This window comes from Pezoporus occidentalis, unplaced genomic scaffold (assembly GCF_034315485.1).
Source record: "Pezoporus occidentalis ecotype Australia unplaced genomic scaffold, CSIRO_AGI_Poc_V1 ctg148, whole genome shotgun sequence".
Lineage (NCBI taxonomy): Eukaryota > Metazoa > Chordata > Aves > Psittaciformes > Psittacidae > Pezoporus > Pezoporus occidentalis.
Genome location: NW_026913295.1, coordinates 2,084,098 through 2,111,267, shown reverse-complemented (window position 1 = coordinate 2,111,267; position 27,170 = coordinate 2,084,098). Strand labels below are relative to the sequence as shown.

At 46.1% G+C, this 27,170-nt stretch overlaps 3 protein-coding genes, 1 long non-coding RNA gene and 2 other non-coding genes across 6 annotated transcripts; 4 read left to right on the top strand and 2 right to left on the bottom strand.

Annotated features, from left to right (window-relative positions):
* The first annotated feature begins 913 nt into the window (after positions 1–913).
* TRNAS-GCU (transfer RNA serine (anticodon GCU)) lies at positions 914–995 on the top strand. Its single transcript has one exon. It is a non-coding gene; the product is annotated as a tRNA-Ser (tRNA).
* A 5,484-nt stretch (positions 996–6,479) lies between these two features.
* On the bottom strand, positions 6,480–6,561 carry TRNAS-GCU (transfer RNA serine (anticodon GCU)). Its single transcript has one exon. It is a non-coding gene; the product is annotated as a tRNA-Ser (tRNA).
* Positions 6,562–7,788: 1,227 nt separating this feature from the next.
* Positions 7,789–8,314, bottom strand: LOC134159502 (beta-keratin-related protein). Its single transcript, XM_062610501.1, has one exon. The coding sequence runs from the start codon at positions 8,256–8,258 to the stop codon at positions 7,929–7,931; it is 330 nt and encodes a 109-aa protein (XP_062466485.1). The 5' UTR covers positions 8,259–8,314; the 3' UTR covers positions 7,789–7,928.
* A 180-nt stretch (positions 8,315–8,494) lies between these two features.
* On the top strand, positions 8,495–11,189 carry LOC134159501 (uncharacterized). The gene is made up of 3 exons (XR_009963163.1): positions 8,495–8,602; positions 10,648–10,738; positions 11,031–11,189. It is a non-coding gene; the product is annotated as an uncharacterized LOC134159501 (long non-coding RNA).
* Positions 11,190–11,525: 336 nt separating this feature from the next.
* On the top strand, positions 11,526–12,059 carry LOC134159500 (beta-keratin-related protein). The gene has a single exon (XM_062610500.1). It carries the CDS (start codon positions 11,681–11,683, stop codon positions 12,008–12,010), a length of 330 nt encoding a protein of 109 aa, XP_062466484.1. The 5' UTR covers positions 11,526–11,680; the 3' UTR covers positions 12,011–12,059.
* A 4,105-nt stretch (positions 12,060–16,164) lies between these two features.
* DHRS7C (dehydrogenase/reductase 7C) lies at positions 16,165–26,176 on the top strand. Its single transcript, XM_062610605.1, has 7 exons — positions 16,165–16,321; positions 16,731–16,886; positions 21,550–21,662; positions 22,984–23,194; positions 23,521–23,613; positions 25,004–25,159; positions 25,830–26,176. The coding sequence occupies exons 2-7, from the start codon at positions 16,733–16,735 to the stop codon at positions 26,036–26,038; spliced, it is 936 nt and encodes a 311-aa protein (XP_062466589.1). The 5' UTR covers positions 16,165–16,321; positions 16,731–16,732; the 3' UTR covers positions 26,039–26,176.
* The last annotated feature ends 994 nt before the right edge of the window (positions 26,177–27,170 follow it).

Below are 27,170 nucleotides of genomic sequence, written 5' to 3'. Positions count from 1 at the left end.
TGGGAACTCCCCGACTGTACCCAGAGCACTTCTGGCATGAGCAGGCATTTCCTGACAAGCTGGAATAGAACTGTTGTGGAACACACACACCACTGAGGTCAGGATGGAACTGATGGCTAAGGCCAATCATCTTATGAGCCTATAAGTAACTGTCCCAGGAGAGAGACACTTTGGGCTCTCCTGGACTGCAGTGAGCTGCAAGCAGGTCGCTCCCTCTGAGTGGGGCACCCCTCAGAGTTCAGAAACTCTCAAGGTTACGTTCCACTGCACGCACCGTTGGCTGAGTCTGAGACTCAGACAGGAGCCAGGCGCACCCAGGCTCCATCAGGAGTTTAGAAAGCAACAGGGGTCTGTTCTGAATGTTGTCACTTAAGGGGAGGGTCCCCTTACCCTTGTCACCTTCAGTCTCCATACAAATCATTTTAGCTTGGCTCTACCTTGATTTTCCTTTAAGCATTCCATTAGACACAAATTGTTGACCAAGTCTGAGACTAAGACAAGATCCATCCACACCCAGTCTCTGTCAGGAGTTTAGAAAGCAGGGGGCATCTGTTCTGAACCTCATGACTCGGCAGCAGGGTCTCCCTTGCATCTTTGTGCCTTCAGGCACTATACCAATCCCCTTTAGCTCAGTTTCACCTCGATTTCCCTTTCTACACTTCATCTATGTAATAAGTAGCAGAGTGAGCCTTGCCATATAATTCTGTTCAATCATGCCCTATTTCTAATCTGCTCTTGCTTATACCTTTGATGGTCATTTTTTGAGGGACACTAAATCAGTCATTTTTTACATACTCTCCCCCATCAATCAGTATAAGGAGCCAGCACCAGCACAAGCAGCAGCAGCGGCAGCAGCAGCGGCACAAGCAGCAGCAGCGGCAGCAGCAGCACTAGCAGGGGCAGCAAGGACACTGACGAGGTGGCCGAGTGGTGAAGGCGATGGACTGCTAATCCATTGTGCTCTGCACGCGTGGGTTCGAATCCCATCCTCGTCGGCCAGCTCAGTGTTTGCAACAGATAAGACTTTGTTTTGAGACAAGGTGTTCAAGTTTCACAGCACACACCTCAGCCTCTTCTGTCTGTGCACCTAGGGAAGAGGAGCAAGAAGGGAAACAGGGGAGATCCATAAACTCACAGGAATCTCACTGATTCCTTGAACCACGCAATGATTCCTTGATCATCTGCAATGATGAGAGAGCAAAATACCTGGGAAGTGTGTTACAAGAACAGGTAGCACAGGAAGGTGCTTGGGATTCGGGAAGCGTGGGTTTATGAAGGAGAAGTCATTCTTACCAAGCTGCCAGTCTTCTACAGGGAGGTGAGTAGCCTGATGGAGAAGGCACGAGCAGTGGATGCTGTTCACCTTGCCTTCAGAAAAGCTCAACAGGTCATAGGATCAAAAAAGAAAATACAAGTAAAGCACTTTCTGTCACACAACATTTGAAGTAAGATCTTGAGGGGACGCATTACTCCTACCTGTTGGCAGAGTTTCAGAATCGCTGGGAGTGGAAGAGGCCTCCAGAGATCCTTTAGTGCCAGCCAATTGCTTCAGCAGGGTCACCTTGACCTGCTTGCTTAGCACGTAATCCAGTTGGGTTTTCAACACCTCTAAGGATGGAGCCTCCACTGCCTCTCTGGGCAACCTGGTCCACTCTTTGACCTGCCTCACGCTAAATTTGCCTTGAATTTCATGTGTTTGATTTGTGCCCTTTACCTCCTGCACTGCCGGTTGGTACTGCCGGGAAGAGTCTGGCTCCTTCTTCACCCTCTCCCATCAGTTATGAGAAGAGTCCAGCCCCCACAGCACTCACAGCCTCCCCTCATATTTGAGACACACAGAGCCCTTAACCAGTTGCGTGATAAAGCAGGGATGTGCAGAGGAGACCCGTGTGGAGGCAGGAGAAGGCAGCAGTGAAAGGCAGTGAAAGGATGCACTGGAAAACATGAGGATGTTTTCTGGAAGGATGAAGGAAGCAGAGCTCCAGGGGAGGATGGGAATTTACTTTCCAGAAGGATGAGTATTTCCTTCCCAGCTACATCAGGAAAGGAGTGCCCATGCAGACTGATGTGCACAAAGCTATGCAGGAGGCTTTAGGGAGCATAAATATTTGCCAAACAAGGAGAGAGCTGGTGCTAATCTTAAAAATAAAACCAAAATCAAGACATTGATGCTTTTTTGGGGAGGACAGAACTGCTCTTTAGAAGCCATGGCCTGAGGGCTCTTGACTACCTAGTAGTTAAATCCTGCCACCTTTCCAGTTGACAGCAACTTGTCTCCAGTTAGCAGCTTCACAAAAGCAACCCTTGTGTGAATAGATAAAGCTTTCCCAGATTTCTAAAAGGTTAATCTTACCATTAGAATTGCACTTTAAAAACAGGCATCCATCCCTATGCACTCTCCCCAAACACCTCCTCGACTTAGAAAAGTGGAAAGAAAGGCTACAGTTCTTCACTGTCCTACAGCTACCAGGGTTTGAGAGCTTTGATTTAGGTGCCTGAAGGAAGGACACAGTGTTCAGCTCAGGAAATAACCCAGCAGGTTTCACAGCTTGGCTTGCATTGGCTTCAGGTGTTTGTGGAAAGACTCATGAACCTGTAAGAGGAGACAGTGGTTACAAGCAGATCAGGCCTCATCTTTAAACCATTTGAGCTCCTCTCATCTTGCAGTGGGGTTTTATACCAAGGACATCCGAATCAGAGGCACAATGGAGGTGCAAGATCAGCCACCTAACTCCTGTATTTGAGTGTCTGTGTGAGACAAAGCATGAGAATATAAAGACCCTCCCCCCAAAATAGCCTCCCCAGTACCTTTCTTGTAAGAAAAGAATGCAAGGTATCTCGCATCCATACAGACCATGTGGCTTTTGAATTAAAATACAAATGGGAGAGGTCTCCTAGGGAGACTAAGGAAGCTCCTAAGTGCCACTGACTTCAGGAACTCAATAAAATGGAGCAAGTTCTGCTGGGATTCAACTACAGCTGCAGTCTCTGGCAGCCCATCACAGGCTGGCTCACCATTCTTCTCATGCTGAGGGTAAGCTCACAGGAGGGGATTTCCACTGAACATGACCAATCAGCCTGATACCAAGGCAAACAAAAGAGCTCAGGCTGAGAAACAAAACTCAGTAAAGCAAGAACAATTGAAAGCATGTGGAAAAACAGAAGGAAGAGCTTGGCCTGTCAGAAGCAAAGTTTAAATCACCGTCCCCTCTGGAGAATAAGCTGCCCAATACTAAAGTGTCCTGGTTTCATCTGGGATAAAGTTCTTGTTCCTCCTAATAGCTGAGAGGAAGCAGAGACAGGACACCTGATCCCCACTAGCCAAAGGGCCCTTCCATACCACAGCAAGTCATGCCCAGTATAGAAACTGGGGGTAAATCACCTGGAAGGGACCAATCACTGCTCAGGTTGGGCTGGGTATGTCTTGGTGGGTGCTGAGCAATTGTGTTGTGCAGCAGTGCTGGGTTTTGTCTGCCCCCTTTTTATTTTCAGATTGTCTCCCCTTGTTATATCCATTATAACTGTTGTTATTATTACTACTACTACTACTTTTATATTATTATTATCACTATTGTTAAGCAATCTGGACATCTATAAATCAATGGGTCTGGATGGATTACACCCACGGGTCCTGAGGGAGCTGGCGGAGGTCATTGCTGGGCCACTCTCCATCATCTTTGGTAAGCTGTGGGAAACAGGAGAGGTGCCTGAGGATTGGAGGATGGCAAATGTCACACCAGTCTAGAAGAAGGGCAAGAAGGAGGACCCGGGTAATTTTAGACCGGTCAGCCTTACCTCCATCCCTGGAAAGGTGATGGAACAACTTATTCTTGACACCATCCCTAGGCATATCAAGCATGAGGGGATCATTAAGAGCAGCCAAAATGGTTTTAGCAAGGGGAAGTCATGTTTGACCAGCCTTATAGCCTTCCATGAGGAAGTAACTAGGGGGCTGGATGGTGGTAGAGTGGTAGATGTGGTTTTTCTTGATTTCAGTAAGGCATTTGTTACAGTCTCCCACAGCATCCCCATAGATATGCTAAGGAAGTGTGGGCTTGATGATCAGGTAGTGAGGTGGATCAAGAACTGATTGGAAGGAAGAAGGCAGAGAGTTGTGATTAATGGGGCAGAATCTAGCTGGAGGTCTGTGACTAGTGGAGTCCCTCAGGGGTCGGTGCTGGGACCAGTGCTGTTTAATATTTTCATCAACGACCTGGATGAGGGAACTGAGTGTACCCACAGCAAGTTCGCTGATGACACTAAACTGGGAGGAGTGGCTGACACACCAGAGGGCTGTGTTCCCATTCGGCAGGACCTGGACAGGCTGGAGAGTTGGGCAGAGAGGAACTTGATGAAATTCAGCAAGGGCAAGTGTAGAGTCTTGCATCTGGGGAAGAACAACCCCATGTAGCAGTACAGGTTGGGGGCTGACCTGCTGGACAGTAGCGAAGGGGAAAGGGACCTGGGGGTCCTGGTGGATAGGAGGATGACCATGAGCCAGCAATGTGCCCTTGTGGCCAAGAAGGCCAATGGCATCCTAGGGTGCATTAGAAAGGGTGTGGTTAGTAGGTCAAGAGAGGTTCTCCTCCCCTTCTACTCTGCCTTGGTGAGGCCGCATCTGGAATATTGTGTCCAGTTCTGGGCCCCTCAGTTCAAGAAGGACAGGGAATTGTTTGAAAGAGTCCAGCGCGGAGCCACAAAGATGATTAAGGGAATGGAACATCTCCCTTATGAGGAGAGGCTGAGGGAGCTGGGTCTCTTTAGCTTGGAGAAGAGGAGACTGAGGGGTGACTCCATCAACGTTTACAAATGTGTAAAGGGTGAGTGTCAGGATGATGGAGCTAGGTTTTTTTCAGTGATGTCCAGTGACAGGACAAGGGGCAATGGGTGTAAACCGGAGCATAGGAGGTTCCAAGTGAACATCAGGAACAATTTCTTTACTGTGAGAGTGACAGAGCACTGGAACAGGTTGCCCAGGAGGGTTCTGGGGTCTCCTACGTTGGAGATATTCAAGGTCCGCCTGGACAAGTTCCTGTGTGATGTACTCTAGGTTACCCTGCTCTTGCAGGGGGGTTGGACTAGATGATCTTTTGAGGTCCCTTCCAACCCTTGGGATTCTGTGATTGTCATCATTATAATTATCATCATTCTTATCATTATTGTATTATCATAATTGTACTTTATAATTGTGTGCTACTTTATTATCATTATAATTAATTATAATTAATCTATGTTAATATTCATTGTTGTTCTTATTTATTATTAGTATAGCATTGTTATTATTACAATATCATACTTTAATTTGGTTATTAAACTGCTGTTATCACACTCCATGGTTTTCCATCCCTTTGATTCTCCCCGTCCAGCCTGGGCTGGGAGCAGGGTGCGTGGTGCTGAGGTACTGGCTGGGTTTGAACCACGTCAGGCTGGAGCTGGGGCAGCCGGAGCTCTGCTGAGCACTGTGTGCAGGAGCCCAGAGAGGTTGTGGATATCTTGCACTGTGGCAAGGTGGTGGTGACCAATGCCCTGTGCTGCTGGTTGCAGCAATGGAAGCAGAGCAACTGGCAACACAGAGGTACGCCCATCTGGGCTGCTGCGCTGTGGCAAGATATCGCTGCCCGGGTGCAGACCCTGGTGGTGAAGGTACGCCATGTAGATGCTGATGTACCCTGGAGTCGGGCCACTGAGGAACACCAGAACAATCAACAGGTGGATCACGCTGCTAAGGCTGAAGCGGCTCAGACGGATTTAGATTGGCAATGTAAGGGTGAATTATTTTTAGCCCTGGCAACATAAGGGTGAATTATTTTTGGCCCAGTGGGCCCACGACACGTCAAGCCATCAGGGCAGAGATGCAACATACAGATGGGCTGGTGATCGTGGGGTGGATTTAACAATGGACTCTATTGCTCAGGTTATTCAGGAGCGTGAAACCTGTGCTGCAATTGAGCAAGCCAAGCAGTTAAAGCCTCTTTGGTATGGGGGACGGTGGCTGAAGAACAACTATGGGGAGGCCTGGCAGATCGATTGTATCACACGGCCACCAACACATCAAGGCAAGCGCCGTGTGCTTACCATGGTGGAAGCAACCACCGGACGGCTGGGAACATGCGCTGTGCCCCACGCCACTGCCCGTAACACTATCCTGGGCCTTGAGATTTTGAGGCGATACCGCAGCCCAGAGAGAACTGAGTCAGACAATGGGACTCATTTCCAGAACAACCTCATACATTTGGGCCAAAGAGCACGGCATTGAGCGGGTATTTCACATCCCCTACCGTGCACCAGCCTCTGGGAGAATCAACCAGTATAATGGGCTGTTAAAACCGACACCAAAAGCAATGAGTGGTGGGACTTTCAAAGGTGGGGATGCACATTTACCAAAAGCCACTGGCTTGGCCAACACGAGGGGATCTGCCAGCAGGGCTGGCCCAGCACAAGCAGAACAAAGTCTTATCTGCTGCAAACACTGAGCTGACCGACGAGGATGGGATTCAAACCCACGTGTGCAGAGCACAATGGATTAGCAGTCCATCGCCTTCACCACTCGGCCACCTCGTCAGTGTCCTCCTCCTGCTGCTGCTACTGATGATGATGATGCTGCTGCTCCTGGCTTTTTATGCTGTTTGATGTGGGAGAGTGTGGTGGAAAATGACTGCTTTAGGGTCACTCAAAAAATGACCATCAAGGATATTAGCAAGAGCAGATTAGAAATAAGGCATGATTGAACAGAATTTGATGGCAAGGCTCACTCTGCTACTTATTATGTAGCTGAAGTGTTGAGAGGGAAATCGAGGTGAAACAGAGCTAAAGGGGATTGGTATTGCGCCTGAAGACATGAAGATACGAGGGAGACCCTGCTGCTGAGTCATGAGGTTCAGAACAGATGCCCCCTGCTTTCTAAACTCCTGACAAAATCAAGGTAGATCCAAGCTAAAATGATTTGTATGGAGACTGAAGGTGACAAGGGTAAGGGGACCCTCCCCTTAAGTGACAACATTCAGAACAGACCCCTGTTGCTTTCTAAACTCCTGATGGAGCCTGGGTGCGCCTGGCTCCTATCTGAGTCGCAGACTCAGCCAACGGTGCGTGCAGTGGAATGTAACCTTGAGAGTTTCTGAACTCTGAGGGGTGCCCCACTCAGAGGGAGCGACCTGCGCAGCTCACAGCGGTCCAGGACAGCCCAAAGTGTCTCTCTCCTGGGACAGTTACTTATAGGCTCATAAGATGATTGGCCTTAGCCATCAGTTCCATCCTGACCTCAGTGGTGTGTGTGTTCCACAACAGTTCTATTCCAGCTTGTCAGGAAATGCCTGCTCATGCCAGAAGTGCTCTGGGTACAGTCGGGAAGTTCCCAACCATCCAGATCTCTGAGTGCTGCACTCTACCTTTGCCAGGCAACAACAGTTCTTGCTACAGCCATGCAGCGCCCAGCCATTCAGCTCGTTGCACTTGTGGAAAGGCAATCTGCCTTGCCATGGGATGTCGAGGGCAAAAGAGGAGGCTCTGTCAAGCCCAGAAACGATGGAGAAAGCCATAGTTTTACCAGGGAGGAACGCTCACAGACACTCTGCTGGTTGGGATTGGAGAAGAGGGAAGGGGCAAAGAAAGATGACTCTTGAGGAGCTGATGCCCGACGTCTTTATTGAGATAATCAAGGGGAAATGGAACAGAGGAGAACTTCAGCAATGCATTTTGGAGGCCAAGGAAAGGTCGGGTAAGAGGGGGGAACTGAGGGGAAAGCCGAGCAAGAGAAGGGAAGGCAGAGGTTTCCTGGGCAGAGAGAGAAGGGCAGCGCAGGCCGGTTCCTGCAGGCGGAGCGGCCGGAGCTCGGCTCCTCTGCAGAGCACAGGCACGCGCTCGGGGCTGTCTCCAGGGCTTTGGTGGAGGCTGCTGGCGCTGGAGCACGGGCAGGCAATGCACGGGCTTCAGCATAAGAGATTGGCACGTCCCAGAGCCCCGCCGAGCCCCCGGCCCAGCCCTGCCCAGCCATAGCCCCCCAGCCCCAGGGAGCCCCCAGAAGCGATGGGCACGCTGGCAGCGCTGAGAGAGCTGCCCACGGCAGCCGAGGCGCTGGATCCCACGGCTGTGCTCTGCGGGAAGGAGCTGAGGATCGGGCCCGGCAGCGTCACCAGCACTGGCGAGGGCTGGATGGCAACGCTGGAGTCGGCGCAGCGCAGGACGCACGGCTCGTTGCAGCTGTTGGCAAGCGGGGTTGGGCCGCAGGCAGCGGGCAGGCACGGGCTGTAGCACGCCATGGCTGCTGGAGGGAGGAGAGCCTGCGGGACCCAGACAGGGAGCAGAGGCCATGAGCTGCCGGGCCCTGGCAGGCGCCAGCTCCGCACCTCTGGCAACGGGCACTGCCTGGCCAGGGCCACGGAAAAGCCCTCCCTCTTCCCGCACCATCCCAGCTCCCAGCACGGGGGAGCACAGGGCATTTTCCAGCCTCCAGCCCTGCTCAGAAGGACCCCGCACAGGAGACGAGCAGTCCCCCCCTACCCACAGGAAGAGAAGAAGGGAGTTCAGACGTACCGAGTTCACCGCGGAGAGCAAGGGAAGAGCTGGGGATGGAAGGGCCTGGAGTAGCACGGCCTTTTATACGGTGAGCCAGCGCCTCGGGACACGCGGAACACGCGTGTCTGTGTGAAGCACGTTAACAAACAGCAATTTGGGGTTTGCAAAGCACAGCCATGAGATGGAGAATGGTCTCTTTCATCTGAAAGGTCTGATTTGCATTTCCCCATTGGGTGAGAGCGCAGCGGTGATGCATCCGATGCTGCTCCTCAAAGCAACGGCCGTGGAGCTCCCCGCCAGCTCCCAGAAAGGGTTTCTGTGGAGCGCTGCTGATGAAGGGCACTCGCCTGGGTCACCTGTGGAAGGGCTGAGGCTGAGGAGCACAGGTCCCGCAGGGCCACGGAAGGGCTCAGTAAGCAGCCAAGCCCCGGCCGGATGCCTTTCTGGAGGAGGGACACAGAAAGAAGGGAACTCAGATCCCCCGGGGTGGTTGGAAGGTGAAGGCCAAAGAAGGACCCTTTGTGGGATGGAGAGAAGCACCGTTGTGTGAAAGAGGGGGGCACTGGAGACATTCCTAGAGGTGGCCTCAAAGCAGGGACAAAAAGGTTGAAGGGGGAAAGGTCTTGCTGCAGGGCAGTGTGTCATTTCCCAGTCCCAAAATTCTCATTCCCAAAGTGAGTCGTCAGCCCCAAGGGTGCCAGCTCAAAGGGGCAGAGGAGCAAACCCCTGGGCATTGGGCTGAGGGTGCTTTCCACCTTGGGTGTCCTTGCCCGGCCTGGCAAGGACGTGTCCTCTGGTGCCTGCAGTTCAAAGCAGAAGGCTTCCCGGGGAGCAAGTGCGGGCCTGTGGTGTCCGCTTCCTGCCCTCGGGCGTTCCCACAGGGCTGCTGAGGCAGTGGATGCGTGTGCCCTCTCCAGCTGCCCCAGCTCTGCTCAGGCACAGCCGAGGCCGGGCTCCTCGTGGCACAGGAATGGCTCCCAGCCTCCTGCATCCAGCAGCGGGGCAGGGGCAGGCCAAGGAGGAGAGCAGCCCAGGCACGGTGCTCGCTGCCTGCCTCCCCTTGGTCTGCGCTGCGGAACCGTCTCGGAGTGGGAGCGTCAGGGCACATCTGTGCTGTCCTCCTGTGGCTGCTGTTTCACCCAGGAGCACGACAGGGTTGCAAGGAGTCCCCAAGTGCTTGGGCAAGACGCTGACAGTCCTGACAACACTGTGCCAAAAGCTGCATGCCTGCAGGAACGAACGCGGATGTGAAGCTGCACCTCTGCACATCTGAAGCCGTTTGCCCCAGAGCCCCTGGGGCCAGGGCATGGGTGATTCACCCCGAGGTGGAGCTGAGGTCTCTCCGAGTGGCTCAGCACTTTCTGGTGGCTGCTGCTGCCCCCTTGCAATTAAAGGGCCCTGAAGGTGCCCATCTGTCCCTGAGCTGGGCAAAACAAGCCGGACCCTCCGGGTCAAGTGACCTGAACAAGCCACCCTCCACTGATGCAAGAGGAGCGTTGTTTTCTCTGGGAAGAGCGTGCCGAAGCCAACAGGTCCACTTGGGGATGGCTCACACTCAGGCATGAGTCAAGAGCTCCTTCATCGCTCTCCAGGACGTGCTGAGCCGCTGCTTCTCCTCGGGAGAGGGTCTCCCTCCCGAGCTCAGGGGGGCTTTGTTTGACCATCACCTCCCAACCACCCCGGCGTTCCCAGGCCCCTCAGCAGAGCAGCCATCCTGCAGGGGCTTGGCTGGGCTCTGAGCATCTCCATAGCCTGCAGGCACTGGTCTTGCTCAGGGCCAGCCAGAGCCCACCATAGGGAGACCCTTCTGAGTGCCCTTCAGGCTTGCTCCACAGGCAGAGTGCTAAGTAAGCAGTGGCCATGTTGCCCAGGAAGGGCAGGACATGCACAACACCCAGTCATGGCCTCAATCTGCCCCCAGGCTTCACCAGCACCTGGAATGGGACCTCAAAGGAGCGCTGGTCTGCGGGAGAACCACAATTGCTATCAACACAGTGACATGAGTGATTTGTCCAGGATGAAAAGGGACCAAGCATTTCTGGTAGAGGAGGCATGTCTTTCATCTTCCAGCCGAGCTCTGAGAAGCCAAAATTGCCGTTTCTCAACATGCTTCGTGTTTGGGTCATTTTTCAGCTCCCCTGGGGCTCTGGGCCGCAGTATAAAAGTGGCCCAACTGCCAGCTCCTCCATCCTCTCCTCGCGCCTTCCTCTGCTCCGGGAAGTTGGTAAGTCTCAGTTCACTTTGCCTCTTGTCTCCCTGGTTGACAGAACAGGTTTTTGGGGTGAGGGCCTCCCTGGTTCTTGGTGAATGGGCTGGGATGTGGATCAGGACACGGGTTGGTCTCTTTGCCAGCCGTGGCTCCTTCCGAGGCTCAGGTCCTACGGCCAGCGCCGTCTATCCGATGCCTGGGCACTTCCTCCAGCATCCCCAGTTCAGCGATGCTGCTTTTGCACTAATGGCAGGATGAGGAGCTCCCTCAGGAGAGCTAGTCCCACCATTCACGCCTTCCTCCGTAGTGGCTGCTGTCTTCAGGAGCCTGTTGCGTTGTGCTCAGCCACGTCCCCTCCTGAGAGCAGGGTGAGAGGAGCCCGACCTGGCAAGACCAGGGCTCTCCAGGGCAGGGCGTTTGGCTGCGTGAACAGATGGGTGCTGGTACCAGGGCTGATGGCCAGGAAGTGCAGAGCCCATTCCAAGGAGAGGGAACCTCTTGATCCGCAAGAGAAAATCTTTCCCTGCCTAAGGCCACAGCGTCAAGGCTGTGCTCAACCCACCTGAAAACCCCAGCATCCATATTCCCATTCTGGGAAGGGGCTTAATGAGGACTCTCTTGGGGCCCTCCCCACCAAGCCTGCCGGCGCTCTCTGCCCTCGGGGCCAGCAGACGATCACCTGGTAAAGGAGCACCCAGAGGCAGCAGAGCAGCTGGAGGGGGACTGCTCGTCTCCTGTGCGGGGTCCTTCTGAGCAGGGCTGGAGGCTGGAAAATGCCCTGTGCTCCCCCCCCCGTGCTGGGAGCTGGGATGGTGCGGGAAGAGGGAGGGCTTTTCCGTGGCCCTGGCCAGGCAGTGCCCGTTGCCAGAGGCGCGGAGCTGGCGCCTGCCAGGGCCCGGCAGCTCATGGCCTCTGCTCCCTGTCTGGGTCCCGCAGGCTCTCCTCCCTCCAGCAGCCATGGCGTGCTACAGCCCGTGCCTGCCCGCTGCCTGCGGCCCAACCCCGCTTGCCAACAGCTGCAACGAGCCGTGCGTCCTGCGCTGCGCCGACTCCAGCGTTGCCATCCAGCCCTCGCCAGTGCTGGTGACGCTGCCGGGCCCGATCCTCAGCTCCTTCCCGCAGAGCACAGCCGTGGGATCCAGCGCCTCGGCTGCCGTGGGCAGCTCTCTCAGCGCTGCCAGCGTGCCCATCGCTTCTGGGGGCTCCCTGGGGCTGGGGGGCTATGGCTGGGCAGGGCTGGGCCGGGGGCTCGGCGGGGCTCTGGGACGTGCCAATCTCTTATGCTGAAGCCCGTGCATTGCCTGCCCGTGCTCCAGCGCCAGCAGCCTCCACCAAAGCCCTGGAGACACCCCTGAGGTCTCCTTTCCCCCTGATGAAACCTCCTTTTTTTCTACCCTTTTTACCCTGTTTTGCTTCATGCTCCCCATGAAATTCCTTAATCTGCTTTTTCCTCCCATATTAACACGTCCAAGTGATACCTGATTCAGAACAAAAAAGGAGCTTCCTTGGTGTGGAGGTTCCTTTTAAGATGGCAGCACTTGTCTATGCTTTACTGAGATTCCACAATGCGTTTCTTAAGCTCTCATCTGTTCCATTTTCTTTTGAGTTTCTCAATAAAGACATTGGGCATCTTGTTTGCAAGAGAGTCATCTTTCTTCCTCTCCTGCAGTCCTAACCTCCAATACTATCCAGAAGTGTTTGTCTCTTGGTAAACCTTCAGATTTCTCAATAGTTTCTGGGCTTGAGGAGAGCCTGGTCTTTTGTCCCTGACATCCCATAGCAATGGAGATTACCTTTGCATAAATGCAAGGAGTTGGATGGCTGCCTGCTTTCTGAAGTGTACAACCTCTTTATTTTCTCTGGATTTGACAAGCCAAGTTTTAAACAGATGAGCTTTAACTGCTCTCATTAGACACTGACCTCATGCTGTGCCTCCTTGCTGGAATCCTAGTGCATGCAAGGAAAGGGGGATATTCAACACACACACACGTTTACGTGCACAAACATGTACATACACACACACACAGTTGAATCAGGGAAATTCCTGCATGTGATAGAACTGTTCTGTGTGACAAAACCCCCTTTTTTTCACAGCAAAGATAGATTGAATAGTAATTACCAGGTTGACGATACCTGTGAGGACGCTAGGGAAACATCCAGCAGAGCACAGCCAGTGCTCTGCACTGCCCGTTATGGCAGGTGCCCTAAAGCAGCTGAAGTAGAAAATCAGGCAATAAATACCAAGTTCTGTGGAGTTCAGTATTCCTGATTTGGGCTTCTTTGTTCTTCTTTTACAAGTATGGAAAGCCCAATTTGGGCTTTTTTTTTGTTCTTCTTTTAAAGATTTGAAATTGTTCCAATTGATTTGACAAGGAGGTGGCTGAGGAAAAGCATGCATAGACTTGTGATCCACCTTTGCTCTTCAGACCTGCCCCTCTTGCAGCCTCCTGGTGCCAAGTGTCAGTGCCAAGGGGAAGGTGTCTGGGAACTCAGGACCTTCTTGGCTGTCTCCTGCCCTCATGGTGTTCTGGGCAGGTATTCAGAGCTGGCAGTCCAAGCCTGCTGAGTCAGGTAGAGTTTCCTTGCTTCCCAGGATCTTTCTTTTTCTTTGGTTAGCTGTAACAGCAAGTTTTGTAATGATAACATGGGTATGACTGATTTGGTTTTGTTCTGCTGATGTTTTGTGCAGTATAAACATGTTTTTATGTAGCTGCTAGTAACAAGTGATTACTCTGCACAGAATCAGATACTGATGACTCCAACATCATGATGCAGTGTAGAGATATGGGCCCTTATCATGAATAAATAAGATACAGAATTATATTCTATGTGCAGAATATATAAAATAAAGGCTGATAGAGAGCTTGTGAAGCATGTGCCTGTACTCTGCTCTAGCTTCTGGCTGGGAATACAGGCCTCAAAGCTGGTAAGTATCATAAAGGAGTATACATATGGGATCACAAAAAGGGGCACTAACTTCCAAGCCCATTTATAGAGAATAAACTTCATGGGTACTGGTTTCTACACTTATTTGATATACTGTGGAGCTGAATTAAGCAGTCCTTGTAGTATCAGGATGCTTGCATTTCGGAATTTGTAGTAGGAACAGCATCTACATACTGTTGCACACCACTGCTGGGGATGTGTGGGAAGAGAACATCAAATAAATAATCACACGGACTGAGGAGCCAGACCTTGAGCCTACAGTGTGTTTGACTTGAACTAGATGTTCCTCTGTAGACACTGTGTTTCTGATTCAACAGTTTCTGGTTCTTGTATTGTGATCACATTACTTTCTAAAAAGTAATTTTATAGTCTGAGTGTAAACATGGGAATTATAGCAAATACCAAAAATATCTTTATGTAGAAACCATAATGTCAGTGTGCTCAGTGATGTCAAAGCTATCAAAAGAAAATACAAGAAAAATAAAAAAAACCACAAGATTTGAAGGAAATAGAGCAGTTCTGAACAATTTGAAATGTAAGTAATGTAAATGTATATAAGTACATGCTCATGCTCTCAGCCAGCCTTCTAGGTCAAGCGCTTCAGGGATCTCCATCAAGTTTCATGTTTGGACACATATTGTTTAGTCTGGTGTCATCTGGGACAGCTTCTGGAGCTCAGGTCTGAACAAAGGGGTTGGGAATGTTCAGACTTTTCAGAGCTGGCTTGAACTGTTGTTCAAGTTTCCCTGTAGATGACTTACCCTTTTAGGGGATCTACCTTCTGAAGCATAATTATTCTCCTTTCTCTGGTGTTTCCAATGGTGATCTGCAGGTGGCAGTGCAGAATGCATTTCTCTGATACCTCACCCACTGAGATTCGTGCGTTTGGAAAGATTTCGGTGTGCTGGTTATTGTTGCCACTGTATGTCTCTGTTTTTTCCAGATGACTCAGGTAGTCTTCCTTTACAATTGTTCATTATTATTAATAAACATTTTAGCATTTTATCCATCCATTATTGCATCTTGTTGCTTGTATAGTTCTTCCAATTGACTTATTCTTGCTGTTACAGTCCTTGTACCATTGCTCCAGTTCATTTCAAAATAAAGCAAACAAATAACCTCAAACTCCTGTAAATCCTCTCTCTAGTGTGAACTTTGGGGTTGATTTTGTTGTTGTTGATGTTTTTAGAACCTTGAATAAATAAACTAACAACACATCCTATTCCATAAAAGGAACAAACCAGCTTATTTACTGTTTATTTGAAGCTGATGCTTCAAAAGCAAATAAAAATAGATGAGGCTTTAATAGTGATGGAAAAGCAGATTTCCTCTCTGCTTCTGCAGGTAACTTCTCAGCTCATTTGACTTAATGTTTTTACATTCTCCTGTGGAAACTGATACAAATTTCAGGACCCCATGACCTTTTTGCATTGGAAAACAGGTATCTATTCATATCTGTCATTTACTATGGAGTCTAGAATTGCACTCAGTGTTTCAAACATTGGTATATTAACAATTTGGTGGTTTGGAAATCTTAAATGGCTCTTTGACAGGCAACTTCAAATTTCACAGGCAGGAATATGCATCTTGATCTCGATTCCCAATGTCAGCTTCTAGAGCAAGTTAGGTTTATAAATATGTCTAAAAGTCCCCTCCTATACCCTCTTGAATGACCTTCAATCCTTTCCCACTCACTGAAAGCTAACACTGTCCTGACAACTGCAGACCTAACCATGAAGTCTTTGTGCCTTGGTAGAACACTCCAATATCAATGACCCTCTATCATTTGTAGGCTTGTCATTCTGTCATTGGAAATGAAAATTAGAACATAGAATTTAGATAAGTAATTATACAGCATGAACAGAAGTACTGAATCTGGTTGTCAAAACTTACAATTTCAAGACTATGATACAATTTTTTTAAACAGCAAAGCAGGAATGATTTATGGGTAAACCATTCTTTTCCCTAGAATCTCAAAAGGAAACCCATAACTGTGATTGTCAGGTTAACAGATAATGTCTCCCTGCAGGAAATGTAGCAGTTAGATCACTTACCTAAAGTTGATACGGTCCTGAAATTGCTGGGAAAGAGGCACATCAGCTTTGCAGATGCCAAAAGTGGAAAGCAGCCTCTGGCAAATAGCATTGCATTACACCAGCCTGGTCTGTGTTCCAGCTTGCTCAAAGACCTCTTCCTGACTCATGCATGTGTTATTCATGTTGCTGAACAGTGATTATTTCAACTTCTTTGCAGACCTATTGTTACCATCGAGTTTATACAAATGTTTATGGGTAAAGTTTAAGGCCAGTGACAAGAAACTGAGACAGTCCTATGACCTGCAACTGAAGGTGGTATGGAAGGATAGACGTTTCTGTGTACAGTTGAATTGATACTGTACTGAGAGCTTTTACATGACTGTCCAGCCTGTTGGACTAGATAGGTCAGGCATGTGAATCACACTGTAGATGCTATATTTACTTTTAAAGTTATCTCTGTCACATGGCTTTACGAGCCATTCTCATTCAGGCAAGCAGACTCAACGAATGCAATGCTCTACAAAATTGCTAAAGGACTTCAATTAAACCTGTAATACAAAAAGTTAGGAAAATACAAAAGAATGCTTTACCTCTAGCTGGAGTCTTCATAGCCATAGTAAGTGATTCTGTTTTCTCTATCTTTTAGAACAGAAAACACTTCTATTATGTGTAATCAGAATTAAAATATTCTGTCTAGTAATATATTTTAGTCTATGTTTTGCTTCAAGGCAATAATTGTGCTAAAGTTTTATTATGTTTTTTGCCAACATAGAGTAATTTTAACTAAAAGGAATCCAGTTTTGCTCAGACCATGCAATGAACAGGAAAACAAGCAAACAAATAATATTACTCTGTTTATTAAATAATAATAGCAAGCCATTGGTTGGAAAACAAGCTTCAAGCCTTTGGCATGATGATTACTGAATTTTCTAGAGGTGAAAACATTTCTTTTTTAGGGAAGAATAATTCGAAACATAATAAATGCATATTACCTTTACTCTCATATGGTCTTCTGTTTCCTGCAGAAATGGGTATTTTTGCTATACTTGCACTACCATTGCTGATTTTTGGGATCAGTGGAATTATTTATATTTACCAGTCAGTCCGGTGGCTATTGTCCAAGTCAGCTGTGCAAAACAAGGTGGTGGTGATCACAGATGCCATCTCTGGACTGGGCAAGGGTGAGTTGTCTCATTTCTTTGCAGTGTTAGAGATAGCCAGAGAACCACCCTCTAGGTGATAAAATGTCCATTCGGTACCTTTTATATGTTCATAACTGCCTAAATGAAACAGAAGTTAAGAAATACATTTCCAAATAAATCCTATGTTATTTAAATGTACCTTTTAAGTCTCAGCCACAGGAAATGCTGGTGAACTTTCAGGAACTGCAGAGATTTCTATTTATTCAATTCAATATAATGAGAGGTTTTGTAAGCACATGATGAGTGTTATTTTTAGCATGTTGCTACTACTAGATCTTATTACATGGACTGTCACTGCAGAGTAGCTGCAAATCAGCATAAACAGGTTTCACCTTACTTTTTATATGTTCCTTTTCAGCCCTTTAAAGACTTCATTATTTCCTGTTTCCTGTAAACAGCAGTGCTCACCCCTTGTGAGGGACACTCCATGTCCCTGTGCATATCTCTGCCCCTCTATCCCCATGTTATTCCTCTTCCCTCCAGCTGGGTTGCCTGGCTATGTGTAATAGTTGGTTCAGTGGATGGAAGGAGAGGGTACGTGATAGTTTAGCTATTTATATAGGCTGATTGCCTGGCTGGTCAGCCACTCAGGATATACTTCTCCTTGGCTCATATTGCCTGCTTACACGGGGCTGCCAGGTTAAAGGTACTGCTTATTTACAGTCCTGCACTGGGCATCACTTGAGAGGAAGTAGATGTAAGTGCCTGATAAGAAAATACAGTTTGAGGCTACATCTTGGCATTTTCAATAAAGACTTTATGTTGGAAATCTTGCACACCCAAGCAGAAAATATACGGAGAAAGAGAATGCTTTTGCAGAATTATTTCTTAGCAGAACAGAGACTTGCAACAGAAACACACACTATACTGGCAAGGAGTGCTCTTCATGAGAGCCTGTTAGGACAAGGTGTGAACTAACTCTGACCTCCACATTCCACCTGGTCGCTCATTTTCTGGGACACTCTTCAGTTTCAGTTGAAGATAATATTAGCATGCATTTTCTCTGGTTGGTTATAGGTCAGTATTTTGTTTGAAGAGGCATGATTTAGAGTTCTGTAGCTGAGATTGGATCTATGATCCAATCATATGATGCTTGGAGGTTTCTAGACAAAAGTCCTATTTGGAGCAGGAATACCACCAGTGCTAGACATGACTGTGTGTGGCTTCAAGCCTTGGAAGCCTCCAAGGATGAGGAACATCTACTGAACATTTCTCCAGCGCTGCATGACTCCTGGGAAGATTTTCCTGAGTTCAGTTTCTTTATTGACCCTTCTTCATCTTTTTGTTTTTTGGCTGGTTTTGTGACTAGCTGCTGCCTGTCTCATGAGGCTACAAAGGCAATCACTTCCCCTGCCCCATCCCCTTTTTCACATAGATGAAAAAGGAGGTAACTCAAAGCAATTTTGTTCTATTATCCTAAACATACCTACTGCTGGTATCCCAGTATACAGCGATGCTCAGAAGTTATTTGCAGGCTTGAATGATTCCAAATCATGTAGAATTTACTGTGCAGTCCACTCATGTATATGTGATGGCCATTCATCTAGAGCTTTAAAATACCAGCTGTCTGGCCAGCTGCTGCATATTTGAGCTCTTAGGTAACAGCCAAATTCCTTTACCCACATGCAAGAATTTCCAGACTAAAGACAACATTTATTAAAGTTAAAAAAGAGAAAAACAAAAACTATGTTGATTCAAGATGCTTGCAATGGTTTATGGTTGTTTAAACCTGATTCCTATTTCATCTCAGGGCTATAACTCAGAAAAGTCTGGGATACTTCTAGAAGAGAACATAATTAGGTTCCCTTTTTCCCTTTTATTGCTGTTCCCACAGTAGTCACTTTTTATTCATTAGGTTGCCCCAACTGCTAATGTTTATAGGAAAAATACTGGTATAGTTGTCCTTGTAGTGGCAAATAATCTTTTGGGCTTTAAATTAAATATCTTTCTATGCTAGAAAAAGAAAATGAAAATAAAAGTACTGCTGTAAATTATGAAAAAAGATTACATAAATAAAAGTCTCCAGCTGCACAGGTTTCCAAAAATAAAACAGTGCATCCAGAAGTGCTTCCATACTGATATTAAGAGTCTGACATTAGCGCTTAAGAAATCCAAGATGGGCATATTAACATAACTGGCTTTGTCTGTGGGTATTGAAATCTGAAGAAAACACTTTTTGGAGGACAGACAGCTATAGCACCAGGGCTGTACTGTTGCCCATTAAGCAAAGGCCATAGGAGCCAAGACAAGTCAAACAGGCTGGAAAGGTAATGAGAATAATTGTAAGACCATATCCCTGTTCCCGTGCTGAATATATAACTGTCAAATAGATCTGATTTATGGGCCAAATATGAGGACTCCAAGGCTGAGAGCTTTTTGGAAGACCTAATGAGGAAAAAAAATCATGACAATAAAAAGAACCCTTGATTTCCACTCCTACCAGTACACATAACCCACTGTCGACTAGTTATCTGGCTGCACACCAAATCAGATATTTGGCACAGTGGGCAAATCATCAGTTGTATCTTCAGGCCTATCTGCAAGACATTATCTATTCCAAGAAAGAAAAGGCAAGCAATTGTGTACTTTTCCTGTTCAGGAGTATGGACAGCTGTTACAGATTCCTGACTAAGAGATACAGTTTTGGTTCAACTGAGCTAGAACGTGCGCCCTGTAGCAGCCTGTAACAGCCAGAGGGATACAACTGACAATAAATTCCAAAAGATGGCCAGGAGGTGTCCATTCTCTTTTTTTGGTCAAACTGACAAGACAGTGGGGAATGTGTTCTCTGTCAGCACCACCTAGAGAAGAAAATAGACCAGACACAAGCTCTCAAGATGCTCCAGCCTGGTGTTTCATAATCTGGATCTTCTTGATCACATACTCCTATGAAGACCTAAACTAATGAGCTGGCTGCAGTCTTCTAGACAGTTCTGAGATGGGATGATGGGTAACACTGACTGCCAGTTCCTCTTGTGGGGATGATGGGTAACACTGACTGCCAGTTCCTCTTGTGGGGATGATGGGTAACACTGACTGCCAGCTCCTCTTGATGGGATGGTGGGTAACACTGACGGCCAGTTCCTCTTGATGGGATGATGGGTAACACTGACGGCCAGTTCCTCTTGATGGGATGATGGGTAACACTGACTGCCAGCTCCTCTTGATGGGATGATGAGTAACACTGACGGCCAGTTCCTCTTGATGGGATGATGGGTAACACTGACGGCCAGCTCCTCTTGATGGGATGGTGGGTAACACTGACTGCCAGCTCCTCTTGATGGGATGGCGGGTAACACTGACTGCCAGTTCCTCTTGATGGGATGGTGGGTAACACTGACTGCCAGTTCCTCTTGATGGGATGATGGGTAACACTGACTGCCAGCTCCTCTTGATGGGATGATGGGTAACACTGACTGCCAGCTCCTCTTGATGGGATGATGGGTAACACTGACTGCCAGCTCCTCTTGATGGGATGATGGGTAACACTGACGGCCAGTTCCTCCTGTTATGTGAGTCCTCAGTTTCAGAAAATCATGATCATAGTTCACTTGTGTAACAGTGGGAGAAGAATCCTCCCCAGAGACCTAGTTTAAACTGGGGTGAACCCCTAGCTCTCAATGTCCCTGGCTATACAGAGAAAAAAACGTGCCAGCCCAGCATAGCCAGAAACCTCAGTGGCCTTCTCAAGGAGACTTCAGGGAATGTAGCTGAACAAGAGGTAGCTCAAGCTGGTCCCTGATATTTCTACTGACTACTGGGAAGTTCTAAAACTCAGAAGATAGAGGTTTTGGAATGGATTACCTATGAAAGGAAGAGAATCTAGAAGAAATGCCTCTCTCATTGGTGCTCCATCTGTGGCCCAGTGGGTGGTTTTTCTGCATTGTTGTTTCTCAGAGTTTTAGATGAGTTTCATGAAGGTAGCATACAAAGCTAGTTTTATTACTTACTGGGGTTGGTTGGTTTCTTCTTTATACTGCAGTAGACATGAAGGTTTGCAAAACCTTGCAGTTTGTATTGTAGCAACCTTAGGCATATATTTATGTATATATTTTTCTCTATAGCAAGTGTGTCACTAGGTGGAGAGGCTTAAGGAAGAAAGATAATCAGAATGATTTTCCTTACTCAAAACCATCATCCATTAACTGGCGTATTGTTCTTTTATTAATTAAAAATTTATTAAAGCCCATGAGTAAGCAGTACCATTGTGCTGTACCATTAATTGTCCATTATACCATTACAGCATGCAGGCAGTTCAGGACATTGGTCGCTCGAGATTGACCCAGGAGATGGCAGTCTTGTTTGGAAACATCCTGAATGACCAAGCAGCCTTTCTTCCAACCGGATTTGCCTATCCTATATTGCCCTTTTAGTCATTATCGCACTTCTAGTAAGCGTGGGTAAAGCCCTTCCCAAATGTTCGTTTGTGAAGCCAAGCCATCAAATGTTAATTTATTACTCACACATTATTGCCATTTAATGCTTTCTTTTTTTCTCATGTATATTTATTCCTTCAAAATGAATGCATTTTAAAGTGTAGATTTAACATCATTAGCAAAACCAGCATCCTGTTTCAGGCAAGATAAACAAAATCAAATTGTTGTGAATGTTATTGTTTCTTCTGAGCATATTTCTCTCCTAGAATGTTCTCGGGTGTTTCACACTGGAGGAGCAAGGCTTGTGTTGTGTGGCAGGACATGGGAAAAGTTAGAAGCCTTGTATGATGCTTTAATTAATGTGGCAGACCCTAGTGTGGTAAGTATTTCCTAACTGCTTTGAAAATTCACAACTTGATGTAAACATCTGGTTCAGGTACACAAAATTCTTTTAAATCCAGTAAAACAAGGTACATAAAACATCATTCACTGTTAATGGTGATTTTGGTCACCCAGGTAACACATCCAACACAGTCCAGAGGGCGAAAGAGAAACCTCTGAAGGTTTTCAGAGCATGATGCCAAAAGTGTAACTCTGAATTCCCGGTTTCTTGAGCTAATTCAAGGCAATTACTTTAAAGCAACTGAGTGGTCCTGCATTTTGAACAACTCACCCAAGCAGAAATGCTAGGCAGAGGAATTTGTGTGTTAATTTAGATGAAGGGGATCCAAAGTGTTTCTTTAATCACAGAACTGTTACCCATTTTTCACATAATTAGAGTGGTTGAAGAGTGGGAAATGGGTCTAAAGACTGAGTAAATTTTGAGTTTCTCCACTCTGGGAGAAGTCTCAGCTAGAAAAGCATAGGAGCATATGAATGAGTGTCCTTTCCTCATTACCTCTGTCTGGGTCACCATGCAAGTACACATGCAATGTTCTCCCTGTTGCCAGATCTTTGGAAGGTGTTTCTTTGATGCTTATGGAAAAGCTTTCCTTCTATGACCAACAGATAGCTTTCAGGGCACAGGTGTTCCTGAAGGCATCACACTAATTCTACAGCCAGGCGAGCAAATATCTGCTTTTGGCCTTTTGGGGTTTTTGGGGGGTTTATTTCCTTTTTTTATTTTTCTTTTTCTTCTTTTTTTTTTTTCTGTGGTCTTCATTCATCTGCATAAATAACTATAAAAGTAGTGTGCTCATGTTAGCCTGCACAGGCTCAACTAGGAAAAAAATATGAAGTAGGACTAAGGGATCTGCGTTAGATCATCACACTAATATAGTGCCTTCCAACTGCCCCACATGTATATGTAAATTGCCTGACTAAGCACTAAACCCTAAACTCTGTGGTCAGCAAAGTTCTCCAGAGGACTGCTTACAGATAAACCCGAACTTGGATTGATAGGACTCACCCTCTTTGTCTATTATCTGTCTCCACTGATTACAAGAGAGACAAAACTCAAAAGGGTCAAGTCTAGCTTTCCCTTCCCATCATGTTCTGCTTCATCTCCATTTCAGAGTCTATGAATTCCCATTGCTGAACTACCTTCTTTATAGAGTGTTTTAAAAGAACAAATCAAAGGTTTTGTGAGAATGGTAAGACCCCTTTCTTTAGATAACAAGGTAAATGAATTTGCAAGAAAAGTAAATGGAAGTAGGTTTTTATGTAAGAGGTATTCTTTCAGTAAATCTTTTCTTTATTAGACATATGCACCAAAGCTCATACTTCTGGATATAACAGATATAAACTGCATTCGAGATGTAGCTAAAGAAATCGTGAATTGCTATGGCTGTGTGGATATACTGATCAACAACGCAAGTATGAAGGTCAAAGGAGCAGTGCAGAGCATTTCCTTGGAACTCGATAAAAAGATAATGGATGCCAACTATTTTGGACCTATAACATTAACCAAAGGTATTTTAGTTTTTCTTCCTGTTTTGCTGTTGTCACTTTAAGCTTAAAATCCAATTGTTTTCAAAGCTGTTGCAGGGACAGAGACAGAATAACAATTGAATCTGATAATACTGGACCCAAATCTGCCTGTGCAACCCAAGTGAAGTCTAGAAGAAACTCAAATTCCAGCTACTGGATTTTGTGGTGTTTTTGATTGTGGTATTGAGACAAAGTTCATCAAAGCTGTGCTTTCTACACTTCAGATGTCACTTTTTTCACCAGTTGCATTGACTGCTTTTACTTACACAGCTCTTTCTTTTATTAATTTTTTTTTTTTTTTTTCCCAGCCATTCTTCCCAACATGATCTCAAGAAGAACTGGCCAAATAGTTCTAATTAATAGTATCCAAGGAAAAATAGGAATACCGTTTCGTGCAGCTTGTAAGTTATACGTAGCAAAAATGTACAACCTAATGCATAAATTGTGAGTATTCCAGGGCGCTGATAATTAAAAGTTATTTAAAGTTCTAACTTGTATCCAAATTCAGTAAACTATTAATAAAATATTTGGCTGAAAAAAATCAAAGAAGTGGAACTCAAGACGAAATAGTAAAATGCTATCTTTAAAGTATAATGACTGCCTAAGGTACTTGAGGACAAGAGAATAATAAATGTGACAGCAAGGGTTTTTTTATGATCTTTTAGGGGACATTCAAGATATAGCAAACTTGAAAGTCTAACAGCTGTACTGGGTGTATTAGTAGAAACCATAATGAAGTAGTGTGTAAATATAACACACTGGCAGATAGTAGCTACTGCTTTGTAAAGGAAGTCTCCTGTGCTTAATAGATTTATATGTGGGAGTTCCAAAGGAGATATAGTAATTGTATTGCACTTGGCTTTTGAGAAGATTGTAGAGGTCTTTCATCTGAATCTCCTAATAGAACTAAGCTGTCCTGAATGATGATGAAAGGTCTTTGCATTAATAAAATGCAAAGTTAGGGGACAGAAATAGAAGATGTAAACAGGCATTTTTAACTGTGACAGGAGGTCAAAGTGGATGATAGGCTCAGAATTAAGAGGTCTGCAAGACATCAGGATTGTGACTTACAGTTCCATGAAAGCAATATACAGTGACATAAACTGTGAGGAAAGCAGCAGAGAAAAAAAATCCTTTCTTTATGCCTTTGTATCAATCTATGCAGTGCCCACATCTTTAACATCGTGTGCAACTGTGGTCCCCCATCTCAAAATAAGTATAAGAACAATGAAAAAGGCTTAGGGAAGAAACAACACATTGGTGGGACATCTGAAATGGTTTTCATCAAGGAAAAAGCCGCTTGTGTCAAGATACATTGTATGTGTATAAGATCATCAGTGGGAGAAGAGGTCACCAAGATACCATGTCTCTACCTGTATCTGTGTGTCATGAAATGAAGCTGCCAGAGCAAGGAATGTGAAAGCAAATGAATGGAGAAGCTTCTTTCCATTTCTGGAGCCCACACGCCATTTTTTAGATCCTGTTATGCACAGGATGATTTTCACTGCAAGCCAAGTCAAATACGGGGTGGACGAGTGCTTTGCAGCTCTGCTGCACTCAACACATAGTTCTGGTTTTTGGTCAAGGTTCACATACTATCACCCTTCTTTAATACCATTCTCAATCAAAAGGCACTAAGAGTAGTTAAAAAAACTCCTAACATTCAATTACTTTAACATTAATATTAAAATTGTCTTAGACTGCAGCTGCAGGGCTTATGGTTTTATATAGCTATATCCATGCATTCCTATATCCAAACACATATATGTGGTGGTTTTTTCTTTTTCTTAGATGCGGCTTCCAAGCATGCTGCTGTAGGCTTTTTTGATTGTCTTAGAGCTGAAATGGAAGAGTTTGATATATCTGTCAGCACTGTGAATCCAACCTTCATCTGTTCATACCATCGCCAACCAGCGCCTGGCAACTGGGAGGCATCTATTTGGAAATGTAAGTGCTGATGCATTAAGAGAGACAGCAGCTGAGGTCCATACAGCAGTATGGAGGCTTTTCGCAGGGGGAAGGAACATAAAAGAAGAATGGAAATGACAGAAAGGATCATGGAATCATAGTATCAACTAGGTTGGAAAAGACCTTTAAGATCATGAAGTCCAAACTTTATCTTAGCACTTCCAAGGTAACCACTAACTCATGTCACTAAGAGCCTCATCTACACAGTTTTGAACACTTTCAGGGATGGTAGCTCCACCACTGCCCTGGGAAAACTGAACAGGCTAGGGAGTAAAAGAAAAGAGAGACTGGAGAGATGGGATGAGCCTAGTGAAAAGAGAAGGACACAGAAAAAGACATCTTTGTGTGAGAAAATAAATACACCAGGGCATGAGGAGTGGAGATAGAGCAGAGCACGAAAGGTCCCAAGGGAGAGTTCCACCCAACTCAAGTGGTTCTTTCTTTCAGGCACTATGAGGATTTTACTTTAAAACTGTAAAAAGATCTTAGGGACATGCTGACGAGGGAAAGGGAATGGGTAAGGGATAAAAAGTGCCTAGGAGTGTAACTAATTTGACTGTTTCACTAGCTGCGTATCTTTTCACCACCATTCCTTCAGATGTGCCTGACTGTCTGCTGTAGCTCCCACTCCTCTCTCTTTGATTTACAGTCTTTTTCAGAAAGGTGGCATACGGTGTGCACCCGGTGGAGGTGGCAGAGGAAGTCTTGCGCACTGTGAGCAGTAAGAAGCAGGAGGTACTTATGGCCAACCCTATCCCCAGAGCAGCAGTTTACATTCGCACCTTCTTTCCTGAGCTGTTTTTTGCCATTGTTGCCTCCGGGATTAGGGAAAAGCAGAAGACAGAAGAGGAAAACTGATTTTATTCAAGGGTTTTCCCTGCTTTTGACCTAAAAGAAGTTTATGTTTCTGTCAGTGTTTATAGCAAAGAGTTTATGTCAATGATTTCTGCTTCTCACTATAGGTAGAATAAAGCAGGAGGCTTTATTAAACATGAACCAGTCAATGTCTCAGTGATTCACTACCACTGACACATATTCATCTGTGAGACTTCTATTATTCTGGATTCAGTGAATATGTCAAGATATCATGTTTGCATTACAACAGTATAGGAAAAACTCTACTAGGAATTCTACAGCTGTTACAAGAGAGTGATTCCCAATCTAAATTGGCAGATCAAATTCTGGGGACCTGCCGCCACTTATCAGAACAGTCTGCAAGTGCTAAGACTGATGAGAATTTACAGGAACAAAGGGATGGGGAAGAAGGGAGATGTGGGACACTGAGGAGTAAAAATCAGTGGAAAATCGGGTCAGAGACTGGATCAGAGTGCTCCTCAGATGTACTCTTTGGAAATACTTGCAGGATATGCAAATGGTGAGCCCAAATAAGAGCTTACCTAGTTCAATATCCCATCCGCAACAGGACCCTGGAGTGCATGCTTCTTAAAAAGTGAATTATTAGAATGGGTCAATAATATGGAGACGCTCCCTGTATTACACTCTCCCAGGTTCTGATCATCTGCTACACAGTTTGAAACAAAATCAGTCTCTGCATCTTGTTAAGCAACCAATTTTTCCTATTTTTTTTTTCAAATTCCTATTCAAAGCGTTCTATCCCTGAGGAATTAATCCTATATATATATATATATATATATAAAGACTTCCTTATGTTTGCTTTAAACTGGTCATCAGATAATATTCTCTGGTATCTCCTACTTCTTTTACTGTGGGAGACAAAAATAATGGCACTCAATTCACTGACTCTCAGTCATCCATGCTCATCATACTTTCCATGCAGTTACCTGTTTTCCAGGTAGGAGAGCCTTGATATCTCTTTAGTCTCTGTTGTTGAGAAGTCTGAATTATTCTTCCTGTTCTTCTTTATATCTTTTCCTGGTATATCTTTTTTAAATTATTATTAATTTTTAGATGGACAGGCCACTGCTGAATGCAGCATTTAAGAAAGATAGACAGTCTGCATTCACAGACA

Coding starts and splice junctions, on each gene's coding strand:
- LOC134159502 (XM_062610501.1), bottom strand. CDS start 8,258: ATGGCGTGCTACAGCCCGTGCCTGCCCGCTGCCTGCGGCCCAACCCCG.
- LOC134159500 (XM_062610500.1), top strand. CDS start 11,681: ATGGCGTGCTACAGCCCGTGCCTGCCCGCTGCCTGCGGCCCAACCCCG.
- DHRS7C (XM_062610605.1), top strand. CDS start 16,733: ATGGGTATTTTTGCTATACTTGCACTACCATTGCTGATTTTTGGGATC. Junction 16,887..21,549: donor CATCTCTGGACTGGGCAAGG/GTGAGTTGTCTC, acceptor TTTCTCTCCTAG/AATGTTCTCGGGTGTTTCAC. Junction 21,663..22,983: donor ATGTGGCAGACCCTAGTGTG/GTAAGTATTTCC, acceptor TTTCTTTATTAG/ACATATGCACCAAAGCTCAT.